This window comes from Papilio xuthus, unplaced genomic scaffold (genome assembly GCF_000836235.2).
Source record: "Papilio xuthus unplaced genomic scaffold, Pxut_1.1 DF827777.1, whole genome shotgun sequence".
Taxonomy (NCBI): domain Eukaryota; kingdom Metazoa; phylum Arthropoda; class Insecta; order Lepidoptera; family Papilionidae; genus Papilio; species Papilio xuthus.
Genome location: NW_013530872.1, coordinates 3,696,770 through 3,712,545, shown reverse-complemented (window position 1 = coordinate 3,712,545; position 15,776 = coordinate 3,696,770). Strand labels below are relative to the sequence as shown.

The 15,776-nt window shown below is 32.2% G+C and overlaps 1 protein-coding gene across 1 annotated transcript; it reads right to left on the bottom strand.

The window, feature by feature from the left end:
* Window positions 1–3,730: 3,730 nt before the first annotated feature.
* On the bottom strand, window positions 3,731–7,089 carry LOC106115565 (uncharacterized). Its single transcript, XM_013308993.1, has 5 exons — window positions 7,039–7,089; window positions 5,483–5,648; window positions 5,186–5,294; window positions 4,608–4,755; window positions 3,731–3,868 (listed from the first exon to the last, which is right to left on the bottom strand). The coding sequence occupies exons 1-5, from the start codon at window positions 7,057–7,059 to the stop codon at window positions 3,731–3,733; spliced, it is 582 nt and encodes a 193-aa protein (XP_013164447.1). The 5' UTR covers window positions 7,060–7,089.
* Window positions 7,090–15,776: the final 8,687 nt, after the last annotated feature.

The window sequence follows — 15,776 nt, the reverse complement described above, 5'->3', positions numbered from 1 at the left end:
TTATGTTGCGAAAGTATAACTCTATTAAGTTTATACTAGGAGTAATTTTCGTAAATTTTACATATTATGAACAATCGGTACTTAAATACATAGTAAGTAATCTCTATTATATATAATATTAATATATTGTCACCTCAAGACTTTTATGAATGCTTAGTAATGTCATTTCTCAATATTAAATAACTCATATCCACGCGCGTCATCATTTCCGGTAAAATTATCATTATTCTGATATCTCACTGGCAAATATTGAGTTTGACATGACAAGATAATCTCTCTTGAATAAGATTTTAATTTAGCTTCCATAATTTAAGTAGTACACGATTTAAATAAAATATTAATGGATAACGAGAAATTAAGCTGTTTTAATTTTATACTAACATTATATCTATTAAACATATATTTTTTATAAAAGAAAGTCGTGTTAGTTACACTATTTATTATATAACTCAAGAACGGCTTTGCCGATATGGCTGAAAATTGGTGAGGAGGTAGCTTAGAGCCAGGAGAAGGACATAGGATACCATATATATTCTTTTTTTTTTAATTTGATGATGATGATGAATGATGATGATTTGAATTTCTGCCTTGAATTGCTGCTTTTTATTTAACTTACTGATATTATAAAAGCGAATGTTTATACTACAATAACACTAATTAAGTTTTTCTATATATGCATGCTGACGGATTAGCGGGCGACAGCTAGTATTTTATAAAAGTATTAAGACTTACCTATACAATTATATTAACTTACTTTATTAATCTTTCCCTTACTACAATATTATCATTTTGATTAAAATGAAATAATAAAAAAAGCTTTCTGTATTTGAAACTAACATGTTGCGGCAACACTTTAGTCAACACTAAATTCATTTATGTGTATCTAAACACGACGGGATAACGTGTTTGTACGATAACAATAAATCGGTTAGAAAATCCCCACGAACTCGTAAGCTAAAGAAAGATGTACGAGGTTTTGTAAGTCTTGCTGAATAAACACTATTTATACGTTAACTAGTGTAGTTAGTGTCTTCATATAGTAGTTACACAACTAGTTGGTATTTTTATACTTTTTTGTCTTATGTCGTGTGAAGCGAAAGGTGTGGTTAGACCGCGCCAAACAAAAGTCCGTCTGTATCTATTCCTACAGTTGTCGATGAGTAAGTTGTTTTGTCGTTTGTGGATTCATATATTATATTAATGTAACAATTGTGATTACTCCAATACTTCATAAAATTTTTATATCAAATTAATATTTTATCCTATCTCAAAAATTTGACCGATGCTAATTATTTTTGCATCTGAAAGCTTGTGTTATTAAAAAGTTGGACTTTACTACACAAATATTTTTACAAAAATAAGGTCCTATTTTATGTTTAGTTATAACAATTATTCGTCATATTCTTCTAAAATTGCTTCCTTCCATCAGTGATGGTATATGCTTTAAGTTTTTCATTAACGAAGATACAGCACTAATATTGTAACTTGATTCCAATTTGCATGCGTAATATTCGTCTTAACGCAAGTAATAGCGCCCTGGTTTGCAGATTCGATTAAGCAGTTACAATATATATGTTAATTTGATGTACCAAAGTTTAATTTGCCTGCAGCGAAACGTGTATAATAATTTTATACTAGTTTCGTATAGAAAGGAAAAAGTAACAGCATTTTGATAACATTTCCGACAAACCGAGTGGATGGAAATTAAGGGTATGATGTTACGTCAGTTTAATACTTTCCCTGTCAACGAAGCTTTACGTCTTCCCTTTTCCTTGTTCAATTTCTTATAAATATTAAAATTAAATTGTATTACATTTATTTATGTACACTTAATGTACATAAGTAACTTAATAGAATTAGTTTTGTTTGATTTTTTTTCTTTGGGATTTTTATTGAAAAACAGCATTATTCTAAAATAATAATGTATTTCGGAATATGTCAAGGTGTGTCGTAAAGTGAAAGTTATTTAGCGAGTACTCCGCATTCTGTAACTCGACGACAGCTGGAAGCGCCACTGTAAAGAGGGTAAGGCACCTGTCCACGCTGACCTCACCACATGCACTTATAAGTTCTCTTATTCCAAATTAAATTTATATAAAACTCTCTGCTATTTGTTTCAAATCAAATAAAGAATTGAGAAAAGTCTTATTAAATCAAAATCTGTCATATTGAAAGAAAGTTTAATAAGAAGCAAATAATTTTTTTTCCACAATCTTTATCAGAAAGTTCTGCCAAGATTTCAGTAAAATCTGCCCATTGGTTTAGGAACTCAATGGGAACAAAAATAGAAATGATTTTTATTTTCCTTTAGGAAATCTTGGAATAATCTTATAATTTTTGGAAGTAACGTGATGCAACTTTCTTCACTGGGCCTAGCATTTGCCAATCGCTTTCGTGTCGTCATGCTCAATTATATCAAAATTTGTATGCAATTTTTCTTAACGCCCGGAGCTCTAAACAAATTTAAATACAAATGTCAATGACTATACGATGGCGATTGTCACAAATAATTGTGTTACGACCACAGTTATATCGTCTTTATTCAGTGTTTAGTCTTGTATTAGATATGACCTGAGGAATACCTCATTTAGCACAGTAATGAAAAGTGTGTCGCAGCGATAAACATCGCGTGCGTCAATAGTTATAATATTAAACGAGACGTCACATTTGTGTCGACGATAACGACTACCTTTAGTATTTCCGCTACGCCCTTCTTGAAATAAACTTGTTACTCTGTAAACACTTTAACCATTCCACGTGCGTCATACTTGCAGTTAGTGAAAGCATTTTTAACAATATGTTGATGGTTGGTCATATTTAATTTTAAACAAAAACATTTTTCATGTGGTATAAGACAGCTAAAATATTTTTTGTGTATTTCAATCTATTTCAAATGTAGCTCTTTGTCTGTATCAGTGACAATTAAATAAGTAAACCTAAAATATCTGCAATTATTTTGCTGTAAAATAATGTCATGTCCTGTATTCTTTAATGAGTCTTTACTCTCTGATAACGACATTTACACTTGGTACAAAGTCTTGATACGTTACTGATTAATTACAAGACTTTTCAAATGGTGCCTCATTTACTTTATGAATAAAAACTTTTAGCATGTAAAAATTTAGGTCATCCGGTCTCATTATAAATAAAAGGTATAAAAAGCTTCTTCGTTTGAAAAATTCCAAACTTGGATAATTGCTTAATATGTCTATGTTTGAAGTGTTCGATATTACAGTTAAGACAATCGAACGTGATATGATTCGATAAATTCTTTAAACTGCAAGTTTTAATACACTTTATGCATACGTAGATATCATGTGAGTCAAATGAAGCGTAACAAGAGTGTTTGAAATATCGACAGCGAGCGAGAGGAATACACTCGACCTGTGCGAATATAAAACTTCTGCTTGCAACTTGCGAGGAACGTTTGTGATAGCAACGGTTCATTTTATTTGAATTCGAACTTTGTGAATTCTTTAAAATTCTTTCGATAATCGAATTAGTTAAATGGAACCCCTATCCGGCACTGGTAAAAACATTTTCTTAATTGTAAAACCTAACGGACAAATGGTAATTAAGTCATCACACAAAATTAATCATAACGTAAGTCGAATGTCGAGAAATTTTTTAATCTCTGGTTATCTGCTCTACACGATTGATTTTCTATGAGATTCGGTAATCACTTACCATTAAATAGTGCAGTATTTTACCTCCATAAATAATTTAAATGTTACTCACCCATGTCGTCTATGAGAGGCGCCATTCTCAGTGTAACTCCGACTAGCAGTAAACATAGGAAGAGCAACAGGCAGGCCGTCACCATTATCGTGTAACGCGCCCTCCGCGGCAGTTCGTCTGGGTCCAATACCTAATGTAAGAGAGAGTACGAAAACTAAAGCCGTTGCATGAATATAGTCTAGTTGATAAAAGCTAAATCCTCCTTCCCTCCTTTAGTACTGTCATTTAATCCTCATATTCTCATCTTCTCTACAATGCATTTTAGTAGATGTGTTGTACCTTGTGATGTTTTATAAATGTAAGAGAAAAAAGATAAAATTCCAATAAGTAAAACACAGTGCCATCTACATTTTATTTCATGAAGACGTAGCTAGCGCCACGTGTCGGGGTGCGGATTTAGAGCTTCTTGTTATTTTGATTCAGACGCCATCTAGTTTACTGTTGACACAACTCGATAAAATTTTCTTGAAAGAGAAAAGCTGGGAAAATGAAGCTTTACCTATTATAGTTTAGATATATTTTTAGAACAGTTTTAATTTTATATGTCTTAGAATGTCTAGCATACAGCATTTTTTTAATGAGAGATAAACTTTTCCGATGCTGTCAAACGCGATAATCGTGCAACGAACCATCGTTTTGTGTACAGTATACTGTATATATACAGTATACTGTATACTGATATAATATATAAGTATTATTCATAAAACGATGGTTCGTTGCACGATTATCGCATTTGACAGCATCCGAAAATTAGTAAAAAAGTATTAGGTACTTAGTTAAAAAAGTATTAGGTACTTTTGTGTATTTACGAAGATCTGAGCAGAGCAGAAATTGTTAAATATTGCACACATATTGTGCATGTAACTTACATGTATAACCTTCGCCTGTTCATCAATAGCGGATACGAGCAGCGTACGATGTTTCCTGGGCTTGTGTGAGTGTGTGTGTGCGTGCGGACTGCGCCTGCGTCGCCGACGACGACGCTCCGACTCCAGCCGGCCAGGACTATGTGCGTTTCTGTTGAATAACACCCAATTATGTTGAATAATGCACCCAATTATGTTGTTACAGGCTCGGTCAATTAATAGTGATATAAAGAGTCTTTTGTAAATTTGTAATTCTAAATCTGGATTGAGGCACTCATTTAGTGATCAATTAACTACACCGAGTGTTGCAGATACCAAATCTAAATCCTCCTTGAGGGATAAAGTACAAGTTGATTCTTTTTTAAATCAGACTCACTCAATAGCTGTCGAGTATATGATATTTATGTGTAATATTTCACTAAGTTTAAGGGAACAAATACGGTACAGGTATCGGATCGAAGACCCACTTTGCAATACTTTTAATATGCATTGCAATACACCTGCCTATCCAATTAGATGGATTTGTTCGACCTCTCTTTGGCCTAGCTTATAGAGGACTAACTTGATTTTTCGTCACTTACTTATGGTGCATCTGCAATTTGAGCTTTTTGCGCTTGTGCCTCGCAATCTCATGTTCACACCAGTGCGCCGGCAGCGCCTGTCCGGGGCTCTCCACCATACATGCCTCTTCTGAAATTATAATAACGATCGTTTTAAAAAGGATTGATAAAATTTAGAACTTAGAATATCCATTTAGAACCTCATGCATATTGATTAAAATAAGAGCATTGTAAATCTTAAATCAGAATATGATCTCGAAATTTACAACTCATATCATTAGCTTCAGGTTTGACAGATACTGTATAGAATATACTGACCGTCTGGCAAATGGTCCCGAAGTAACAGCAGTAGGGGGTGCGTGCGCGCACGGCGGCGGGCGTGTTCGGCGTGCAACGCGCGCGCCTTGCGCTCCACTAGCGCGACCAGCACCGCCTCTAGCCGCGCCGCGCCAGACTCCTCCGTGCACACCGCTTTGTCGACCGTCTGCACAAAAACACATAACATAACACGAATTCGGCCCCAAAAAGAATCTAGGGGTTGTTATAATACTTAGCGGTTATGAATTCAAATAGTCGTATAACGTCTTTCTCATTATAACAAAGATTTTCGTGAACAACTTTTAGTAGTTGATTTTCTTGTACTTTCTTGACGATTCGTATCCTAAGGCTCCAGTTTAGTGATCAAATTAACAAAGTTAGTCCTTATCTGATTAAATAATAGTAAGAAATTGATGCAAAAAGTGTTCGTTAAATACCCGGTGTATTATGAAGTAGGAACAATCCAAACAGATTGACTGCCAATACGGAAATTAACCCGCTCGTATCGCCTCGGAAAGTAGGTCTTTCCGCCGCGATGTAATTGAGCTCCACTCTGATCCAAGTAGCGAACTGTTACCAATGATTGCTTATTCGGAAAGTTAATTATAGTAACTTTCAAAATAAAGCTTTTCTGTTTTAATTTATTTTGAATAATTATTAAGCTAAATAATTGTTCAAAAGAAATTTATATACATTGTACATCTTTATATAAATTTATATTTATATAATAAATTGTACATTTCATTGGTGAAAATCTGGAAATTCTGGTAAGGTTTTATCTGTTAGTTTTAATACACTTACTTTCTCCAACAAATTTGATTTTTAAAGGCAAATCGACCAAAATTTTGTATCCGCTATGCATGAATTATTAAAGTTAATGAGATTCATATTTTCCGAAACCAGTTTCAATATCGGTAATGGCCACTTGCACTTTTCAATTTGAAACATAAAAATAATAATCTTAGAAAATATCGCAGTTAAAAAGAATCTACTAGACTTTTAATAAAATGAATCACAAAATGAAATGTCATTACGTTTATTGTTTTCAAACATAAGCCTCAAAGAAGCCTCTTTTATATCTCCTGCCGACAGAGATATTACATCTTAATGGGAATCTGCTTTCGAATAAATAACCGAGAACACGATAAAACGCAATACATTTCGGCAAATCTAATCTGAATATTACTTTAAAGAATAAAGGCAGAATATCGCATTAAAATTCAATGGTACGATATGAACATTCATACTGTATAAAGCCATTTAAAAAAGTTAAAATTTTGCTGTTTTAGATAGAACTTTATTGTTATGGCTTTTTATTTAATTCTATTACAGATTAAAGATATCATTTTTTTAGTCAAACTCTAAACAAGTACTTGAAATCATTGCTTAGTTTTAAACCATCCTAACTAAACCTTAAGCTTCACGAATGGCGGGTTTACAAAACCTTATGTAGTCCGTACCCATTAGGCTATTGGCGCTTTAGACTTGGTTGCTATGGTTTCCAAATAGCATCTCGTAGAATGTATGCATGTTTATTACTTAACAAAAATACTTACATCGGTCGACTGCTGCCGCATAGTGAGAGGGCGGCCGGCCCATGTGGTCGATCATCGCCTCGCGTCAGCCGCTACCGTGACACCCAGCCCATCTGCCGAAACAAATTTATATCATTAGATTTACTCTACATAAAACTTTATATGTGTAGAAATTGGCAAACTTTTTATGCTTATTCTGTCATTGAATTGGGACATAAATATCCGTAATCTCGGTGAGGACGAAAAAATACCACGACCTCAAAGAATTACCCGCCGATTGTGTTGCTAACTTCGACCTATGATTTTACAGTAGTTGTTTAATTTAATGTTTGTAGTAGTATCTTTTATCTAAGAATATGAAAATCGTCGACTATTTTACATTCAGAATATCTCTTCGGTGATTTAGATTATAAATGAAGAGTTATTCGTGCTGTCTTTTTATGTAATGGTTATGTCCGTGTTCATAACTAGAGCTTTGTGATACAGATTGTAACCACTGACAAGTCAATTGTAACTAATTATACATTAACATACAAAATGACATCATGATGTTTTGTGATTACGAATGTAGAAATAAATTAAAACTATGAAGTTTTTTTACAATTTTTAAGTACTTGTGAACGATAACGGCTTCACAACCATAATAGAACATAACAATAATGTTTATTTGAATCAGACTACAAAGATTCATAGTTAATTGTTAGTTGTGCTAATATGTGGTAAGATCCGCTCTATTACGACCTCAAGAACTATCTTCGGCTTTAACTACTACCGTAACTTAGAGTGGAAATAGTCAGTTACGTTGAGTTTATTTTTATTCCTTCCTTTATTACTTCTTACGTTTGTTTAATTGTATTACCAGCGTTAAACTGCAAAAATGTATTCCACGCTCGAATCTCTTTATTCCGTTTAATGACAGTCCGAGTAAGATATATGTTGTATTAGACATTATTAGTTAGAATCCTTTGGCGCGAGTGGCGCGCTTTTTTTACCAAGTCAAGTGTCAGATTGATTACTGAGGGGACATAAACGTTGACATTTTAATAGACTAACAGTTGTGTACTTTTCATTTTATTTTCAAGTAAATCAATTCGCATTACATTGCAAACACACGTATATTGTACGCGTTAAAACAAAAAGAAAAAACTATTTTTTTGCCCGCATATCCGTCACACGCGCATTGATTCGTGAATAAAGGTATTTTTAGAATTTGTACCGTACTACAAACGATTTTTATTTTTCAGACATACTCCATGCATCCATACTCCTACTTCTATTGAAGAATAACTCGATAATCATGGGATCCTTGGACCGAAATCTCTGTATTAAACATATCATCGTCCCTGTTATTGTGTTTGACAAAACAAAGATAACAATGTCTTTTAAACGGAGATTTTGGTCTCAGACACCCATGTAATACTTCCAAACTACCATTCAATATATCGATGCAGAACAGTTAAAATTCATCCAAACACGTAAATTAGACACTCAGATAGCAACGATAGTTTATAATAAAGTGGAGCACTGACTATTTCCAGCGATATTTTCAAATATACGTGACATTCGAAAACGGGAACGCGAACAGTTGTAAAGTCCACATGTTACAAACGGCTCAATAGTTTCACAAAGCCGTATTCTATAATGAGGCTGTGATACGACCTAAATAAACAAGAGCACTTGAACAAATGACAAAACGATAAACAAACTGAACTTTAATTAATTTTAATAGCAATCTCGATAACTTCTATGTTTCATTAAGTTACGTAACTTTTACTTATATAGTAAGCGAAACACTGGCAGAAATATCACCATGGAGATATTATTGAATGATCTAATTGATAAAAAGACATGATCCAGACATTATTAGGCGTCAAAGTATTTAATTAACGCCACGGAGAGGATGACTTCAAACGGTACTATGAAATTGTGTTATTTTCTTATCGATTTGTATAAATAGCATCGAATTTCTGCAGGTGTCCGAGCTTTACGACTGATAAAACTGCACATAAAAAGAAAAGCTAAAGTACAAATAAAGAGAATTCTATGGCTACTGAAAGTAAATACGTCGTAGCAAATAATTGAGTCATTGTGTTCGAACATTAAACTACACGAATCGCGACGGCGTTTTACCGGCACTTTACATTGGTTTTCTATGTAAGCCAGTCTCATTCCTGCTGTAGCGCCCCAATTACGTTTTGTTACGCCTCTGTATTCGTTGCCACTTTATTTGAAATTAATTTTGTCCAGAAACAATAGAAGGAATGACCAAAGGCATTTTTCTCATTTTAATTACAGCACATTTGTAATTAAATAAATTTTACAGTTACATTTTTACACACCATGATATTATGTTTATAACGTTAAAACTAAAAAAAATCCTAAATCAAGAAATAAACCACTTTTTTTTTCAAATTTTTTTATTATTCCGCCTTTTAATTAAATTAAAAATGTAATAGAAACGTCTCGACAAAAGTTACTAAATTAAACCGCACAACCTGTGTCTTTTTAGGTCAAATATAGCTATAGACGAGTTTTGTACAACTGTCGGCTTTGTAGCTCCGAGTTCATAACAAGAACATTCTATACAATTAAAAATACATTTACCGTTAACACAATTCTAAAGCAAGTATCAACATTACTAAAAGCAATTTATATAAGAGATAATATAATTAAAACAGAGAAGGAGATAGAGTAATCTGTTGTCTAATTCTACTACTGTCTTCCAGGGATAAAAAAAAACAAAAGTTTCATTTAACTTGTACATTAAATCCATTTTAACTTTACATATTTTGTCATATACAGACTATGTATGTGAAAGATAAAACCAGATACGTTAAAAATATGGATTAATATGATACGGATGCATGTTTATTTAAGCCGATGGATTTCAGAGCATTGATATGATTGGGTATCAGTCCGCAGACGCTCCCTTTGCCCTCATTGTTACCGGCTTATGGTAAGCTGCATACGTATTCAATAATCGGATTACAGGCGTTTGTTAATTATTTTCATTATATTGTATAACTAAAATTCATCACAATTTTTACTGCTATTTATACCTTCTTGAATAATATATTTTAGATTGTCATCCTAGCGTCCTTATGTTTTGTTCTTTGAACCATTTTTTGAATGTCTACAAAGTTCTACGAAAAATATTGCTCAATACTACGAAGACTACGAAAAACGTAGATCATATGGTCGTAGACTGCTACGCGCCTCTACGGCCCGTGACGTGCTTACTTTAATTTCGTAAATCCACGAATTATTTCATAAAAGTTTCTTCCCATGTTATATATATATATATATACATACGTTTAACATATATATATATATATGTGTGTGTGTTTATAAATAAATCAAATGCTATGTTTATCATACGCCGCGAAATTCCGCATAAGGGTTTGAGTTCTAAAGTACAGAAGAAGGTAACGCCGAAATAAAGTCGTTAAAACAATCATTAAAAGATAAGATTATGTACATAACAATGAAAAACGCAGCGAAGGGAACTACAGAACAGAATGACAAATGATTGAACCAATGACGTGGGACGAAAGTTGTAGATGTACACAAATACAAGAGCGATAGCAGAGGATTGAGTCAATGTAAACATTGACGCAGCAGTTTCGAAGGCTTATACATTCTCGTATCTACTCATATGTAAACTCGATACTAATATTTTCTTAATGTATTCTATATTTGACAGTATCAACACACGATATACTATTATTCATATAATTTGAGGTTAGAGACATTAATACAATTTACAGAATTGGTATCTTTTCTACCAAAATTGTACTACGAATTCCTATATATTTATATAAACAATGTTTTCTTGTTATTTCAATTACTTGATCGAAACATAAGAATAATGTATAAAAGTAGCGTGAATTCGTATAATTTTATTAGACAACGGTCTCGTCTAGACAAAACTTGTCTTTAACATGTGTACTTTGTGATTTAATATTACATAAAAGAAAATTCGTTGTATTTCAAACAAAATTATACAAAATAAACTGATAGAAGAATATTAAAATATACTGATATTTACGGTAGTATTTTTAAGATTTATGTTCATCCAACAAAGATTGTCGAACTAACTTATAACAATAACTTATCAAAGTTGGTAAAGATTGCAAAACTATCTTATCCATAACTATTAATATTATTAGTTTGAATAATCTCAATAGTTTTATCTTTAGTAAAGTATTCATTGTTCGCCTTATATTTTACAGAAAGAAAAAGTCATTTACTGCCACGCTTAAAACCATTTTATAATCAAAAGACCCACCAAGTATAGACTTAGTACGATAAATGTTAAATAACCGTTGAATAACTCTGAGTAGGACAGTTAACATTTTATAACTAAACAGTCAAACCTGTGTATATTATAACAATGTTAAAGCTTAAAGAAATCACTGTAATCATTTTCTATTATAATAATATGTTTTCGTCTGTGTATAATAATTTTGTTATCAAATAAAGTATCAATACCCAAAGCGTATTCGTGTTGAGTTTCAATTAAAATCCCATTTACCGCTTCGATTGTCTGAAAACAAACGAATCAAATTAAAAAACAAATACATGTTCGGTTTTGTGTATTATCTACATATGTTTATATAACCATCGTATACATGTTACGAAAATTACATTGCTATAATATTATTTAAAAAAAAGCACAATTCTCATTTCGTCTGCGGTTTAAAATGTATAGTCACAATAAAATGGAAATTATTCAAACTTAGGAATATCATTTGGATTAAATTTGCATTTAATGTTACAAACTATTTAATACATAAATATATAAATCGCGTGTATTGATTATAACCTATTGTGTTAAAATACAAGCAGAAACTATTGCTTCATCTCTTACGATACGTTCCATCCTCCAAATTTGATGGATGATGGATGTTTGGAACTTGATTGATTGTCGGCAATAACAAGGAGGCTGTATCATAATATTGCTTGGATCGGAGCAAAGGCAAAGATAAAAGCTTCATTATTCATGTCACTCTGAATCGTAACATTGCCAAAAGGACATATTGATTAATTATTGATTTACATTTTCTTTATATTACAAAGAACCTAATATACCCAACTTTGTTATTGTAAATGTATAGATACTAAAGTCTAAATATTTTTCTTACTGTTGTATAAAATATGGATCTGATAACATATAACTAACAAACTACGTTCAGTAACGGGTATTAAAAGCATTAGATCAGATTAACCCGGCAACTCTGTAACATGGAAAAGTTTTATTGAATTACCAGGACAACATAAGCTGCCAGATATATTGTCAGGTCGGGCTAACATTGCTCTCTACTACTAACATTTTATGACAAATTACTTGTTTTTGTTTACATTGAACTTACCACATTTGTAAATAGGTTACTTTCATTCGAATATTTATGATCATTATTTAAGTAGAGGCAAGCTTTATAATATTAAAGTAGGAATAATGAAGTGGAAAAATAATGAGACAAACTGAAATAAATACAAAACCGCCTCGTAGCGACATTCTCATTTAATATTACAACTAGAGATACAGCAAGCTGCAGTGTAATGACGCCCGGCGAGTCATGTTTAACGGACATTTTTACGTCAGTAACACACGACGCAAGTAAGCAAAACTAGTGCGAACTCAAATCCTTCTAATATTATAAATGCGAATGTTTGGATACATTGATAATTGTTTGTTATAAGGTATCTTCATAACAGCTCAAAGGGTCTCGATGAAATTTGGGCATACATATTGAACATAGCCTGGAAGAATGGCGTCGCAGAAGTTATTTTAATACAAAACCTTTCATGTGTTTTTCGTTACAGCAAACCAATTGCTAACTCACAGTCGAAACCGAATGTAAGAAGTCCAAACTTTTACTACTATTATGTCTTGTCATGTTTCGTTTATGTGGCAGTGTGCTGTAGGCATTAGAATATTATAACACATTGCAGGATGAGAACAGAGAAACAACAGTTACTACATGAGTAGACATAGCATTTTTTGTTGGACTGACAATAGGAAGGGAGCTACGAGGTTATGTATGTGTACTTTCCTTTGCCGAAAGCGAATCTAAGTAAGGTGTAATACAATTTTTATTTTTCTCTTAGTGCAGTTTTTTTATTATAAAAAGTCATAATTGTAAACTTCGTTAAATATGCATTAAGGTTCTCTGATTATTTCATATTATATTGCTTAGTAAAATTTTGAACATACTAACGAAATATGTATCTGCATACAAGTGTAATACTTCAAACGTACTTAAAATATTATTTGATTTAGTTTCATGCGAATACTTCGATGTGGAAAATAGAATGCAATAGCAAAATGTTCGTAGCAAAACCTCATTAACGTTACTAAGCAAAATTGTTTCGATTGAAATAGCACTCCGTTAAGGTCCGGAAATCAGATATTATGCAGAGTTCTAATCTCAACTCCCTAATTGAGAGTTTCGACCGACAAAGTTCTTCAATTTACCATTTCGACGCCTCTAATCGAGCGATTATAATAGCTTCTGCCAATTGAATATTAATTCTAAACGACCTATTTTTTCTTATTTTATTTTATAGGTCATTTGGAAATAAGCTTTTTTAATAAATTCTATTGACATAAAGAAATTTGAATATTTTTACTTACGAACGTTATTTTTAAATGAATGCTTTTCTAAATTAAAGAAATTGTCAACCAATTTTTACACTGTCCTAAAAAGAAATCAATTATTCGTCACAACGTGGTACATCGCCATTGATAGATAAAATGTTTTATTTTATTTATTTATAGTATTATGTATGTAGTAAGGACTAAGCATTAATCACATGCTAGCAGTGACCAAAAAACATCTCTCATTAATCTTCAATAAAAATAATAATATTCCAAGCTGACGAATACGACTTCAAGTTAATAATGATCCTGAAGATTTGACTACAAATCAATTACTTTTATGACCAAATAGAGAGCAGCGACCGTAAACTTACAAGCTGACTCGCCCATAAAAGGATCGTAACACGAAATTACTTTTAAAATGACGTGAACTCAAATCGACCCTTTCAGCAGCCATGTTATCTTTAGGAATTGAAGTAAAACAATGTTATTTGGTTTAATCAAAATCAAGCTTCGCAATTTTGTTATCATTATATTATTATGTTACTAAATATTAAGAGATTCTTTTGCTATATTCCAGTTTTCGCATGGGTCATAATTTTTTTTTCGTCGTGGCGCAATGTCGTTCCTATTTATTACGTCACCTTTGGTCAAAAACCTTAAGAATTTTCGTTAAAAGTAATTAGCGCTACATATATCATATACTAGCTGTCGCGACTTAGTCCGTGCGCAATTTTAAAAAAAGTTAATTAATCGAGATCCATGCAGCCGTTCTGGAGATACCTTCAAACAAATATCCTTCGATTTTAACATTCGCATTTATAATATTAGTAAGATGTATGTAGATTTTACTCTAACAACAAATGATTGTACTATACTAACCTATATTTCAAAACGGTCGTTGAAAATGTTTATATATTATAAGTGGGATAATTTCCCTCTGAGCGCAAATACATTTTTCGCATCTGAGATATTCTGCAGATGTAATTACCAACATGGGAACACTACTTCCTTGTTATTTGTAACATTTGTCGCAGAAATAACTACTGAAATTGTACACAAAGGAAGAATTGACTGTGTTTACCATATAAATAATTTTTGAAAATAATATAAACAAGAAAATTTTTAACACACATATTTTTGAAGAGTTTTACCAATTTTATTTTGTGTTTAGTTTTTGCAGATAGTCATTCCAATAGAATGGACAAATTTTGAGGAAAAATCAACAAAAGTAAGTAAAATATTGTACGAAAATCATTTTAAGGTTTTTGTTAACCAAACAAGGTAATTTCCAGAAAACTCGGAGGATTTTTTTCTTTTTGTACTTATAATTTTTAGATATCGTAAACAGCGGCGGCGTGCCACATTAATTTTTATTGGTTTGTTTACTTGTGCTATGTTGACTTCTTGACAACTCGGTACTTTCAAGACGACTGTACTATGAATTTATTACCATAATATCTCTACAACTCTCGTCTAGCTACTGAATATAACAAAAAATCTTAAGACTTGTTTTTAATTAAAACGTTGTTTTTCAAACGTCAAATGTAATTTTGATATTTGATAGTGAACAAATCCTTTTTATCTATACGAAGCCTTTCATTTGTAAACTGACAACGGCCAGTGAGTTCGTTCGGATATCAGAAATGGCGCGGCTTTATCTCTAAAGAACAGAACACGCGTGGCGCTCCGATAAAACCGATTTATACCACAAAAGAATATTCTACAGAGACATTTTCTTTGTTTAGCCAGAATATATGTTGTTTTCCATATGACGAGGAAAAAGGCTTGAGTACATGATTGATGCAGATTTGATTCAATATAAACTATTTCTATTCAAATACATTATCTAGCTGTCGCCTGCAACGTCGTCCGCGCGGAATAAAAAAGAAAACTTAATTAACCTACGTGTTCTTCCACACTATGTACTCCATCTGTACCAAATTTCATCAAGATCCGAGCCGTTTCAGAGATATCTTTCTACAAACATCCATACATCCATATAAACTTTTGCATCTATAATTTTAGTAAGATTTATAAGTTGGGTATTCATTTATTCTTGGAATGAACTAATAGACCCGCTAACATGTGCCAATAAGCGAACAAATTTTAAAAAAACGAACATAAAACATTTCACTAAATGTGAAAGAATTTTATA

Excerpts from the sequence above, each read along its gene's own strand:
- LOC106115565 (XM_013308993.1), bottom strand. The coding sequence starts at position 7,059 with ATGCGGCAGCAGTCGACCGAT. Across the intron at positions 4,756-5,185 it reads AAATTGCAGATGCACCATAA|AAACGCACATAGTCCTGGCC; the intron begins GTAAGTGACGAA and ends GTTATTCAACAG. Across the intron at positions 3,869-4,607 it reads AACAGGCGAAGGTTATACAT|GTATTGGACCCAGACGAACT; the intron begins GTAAGTTACATG and ends CTCTTACATTAG.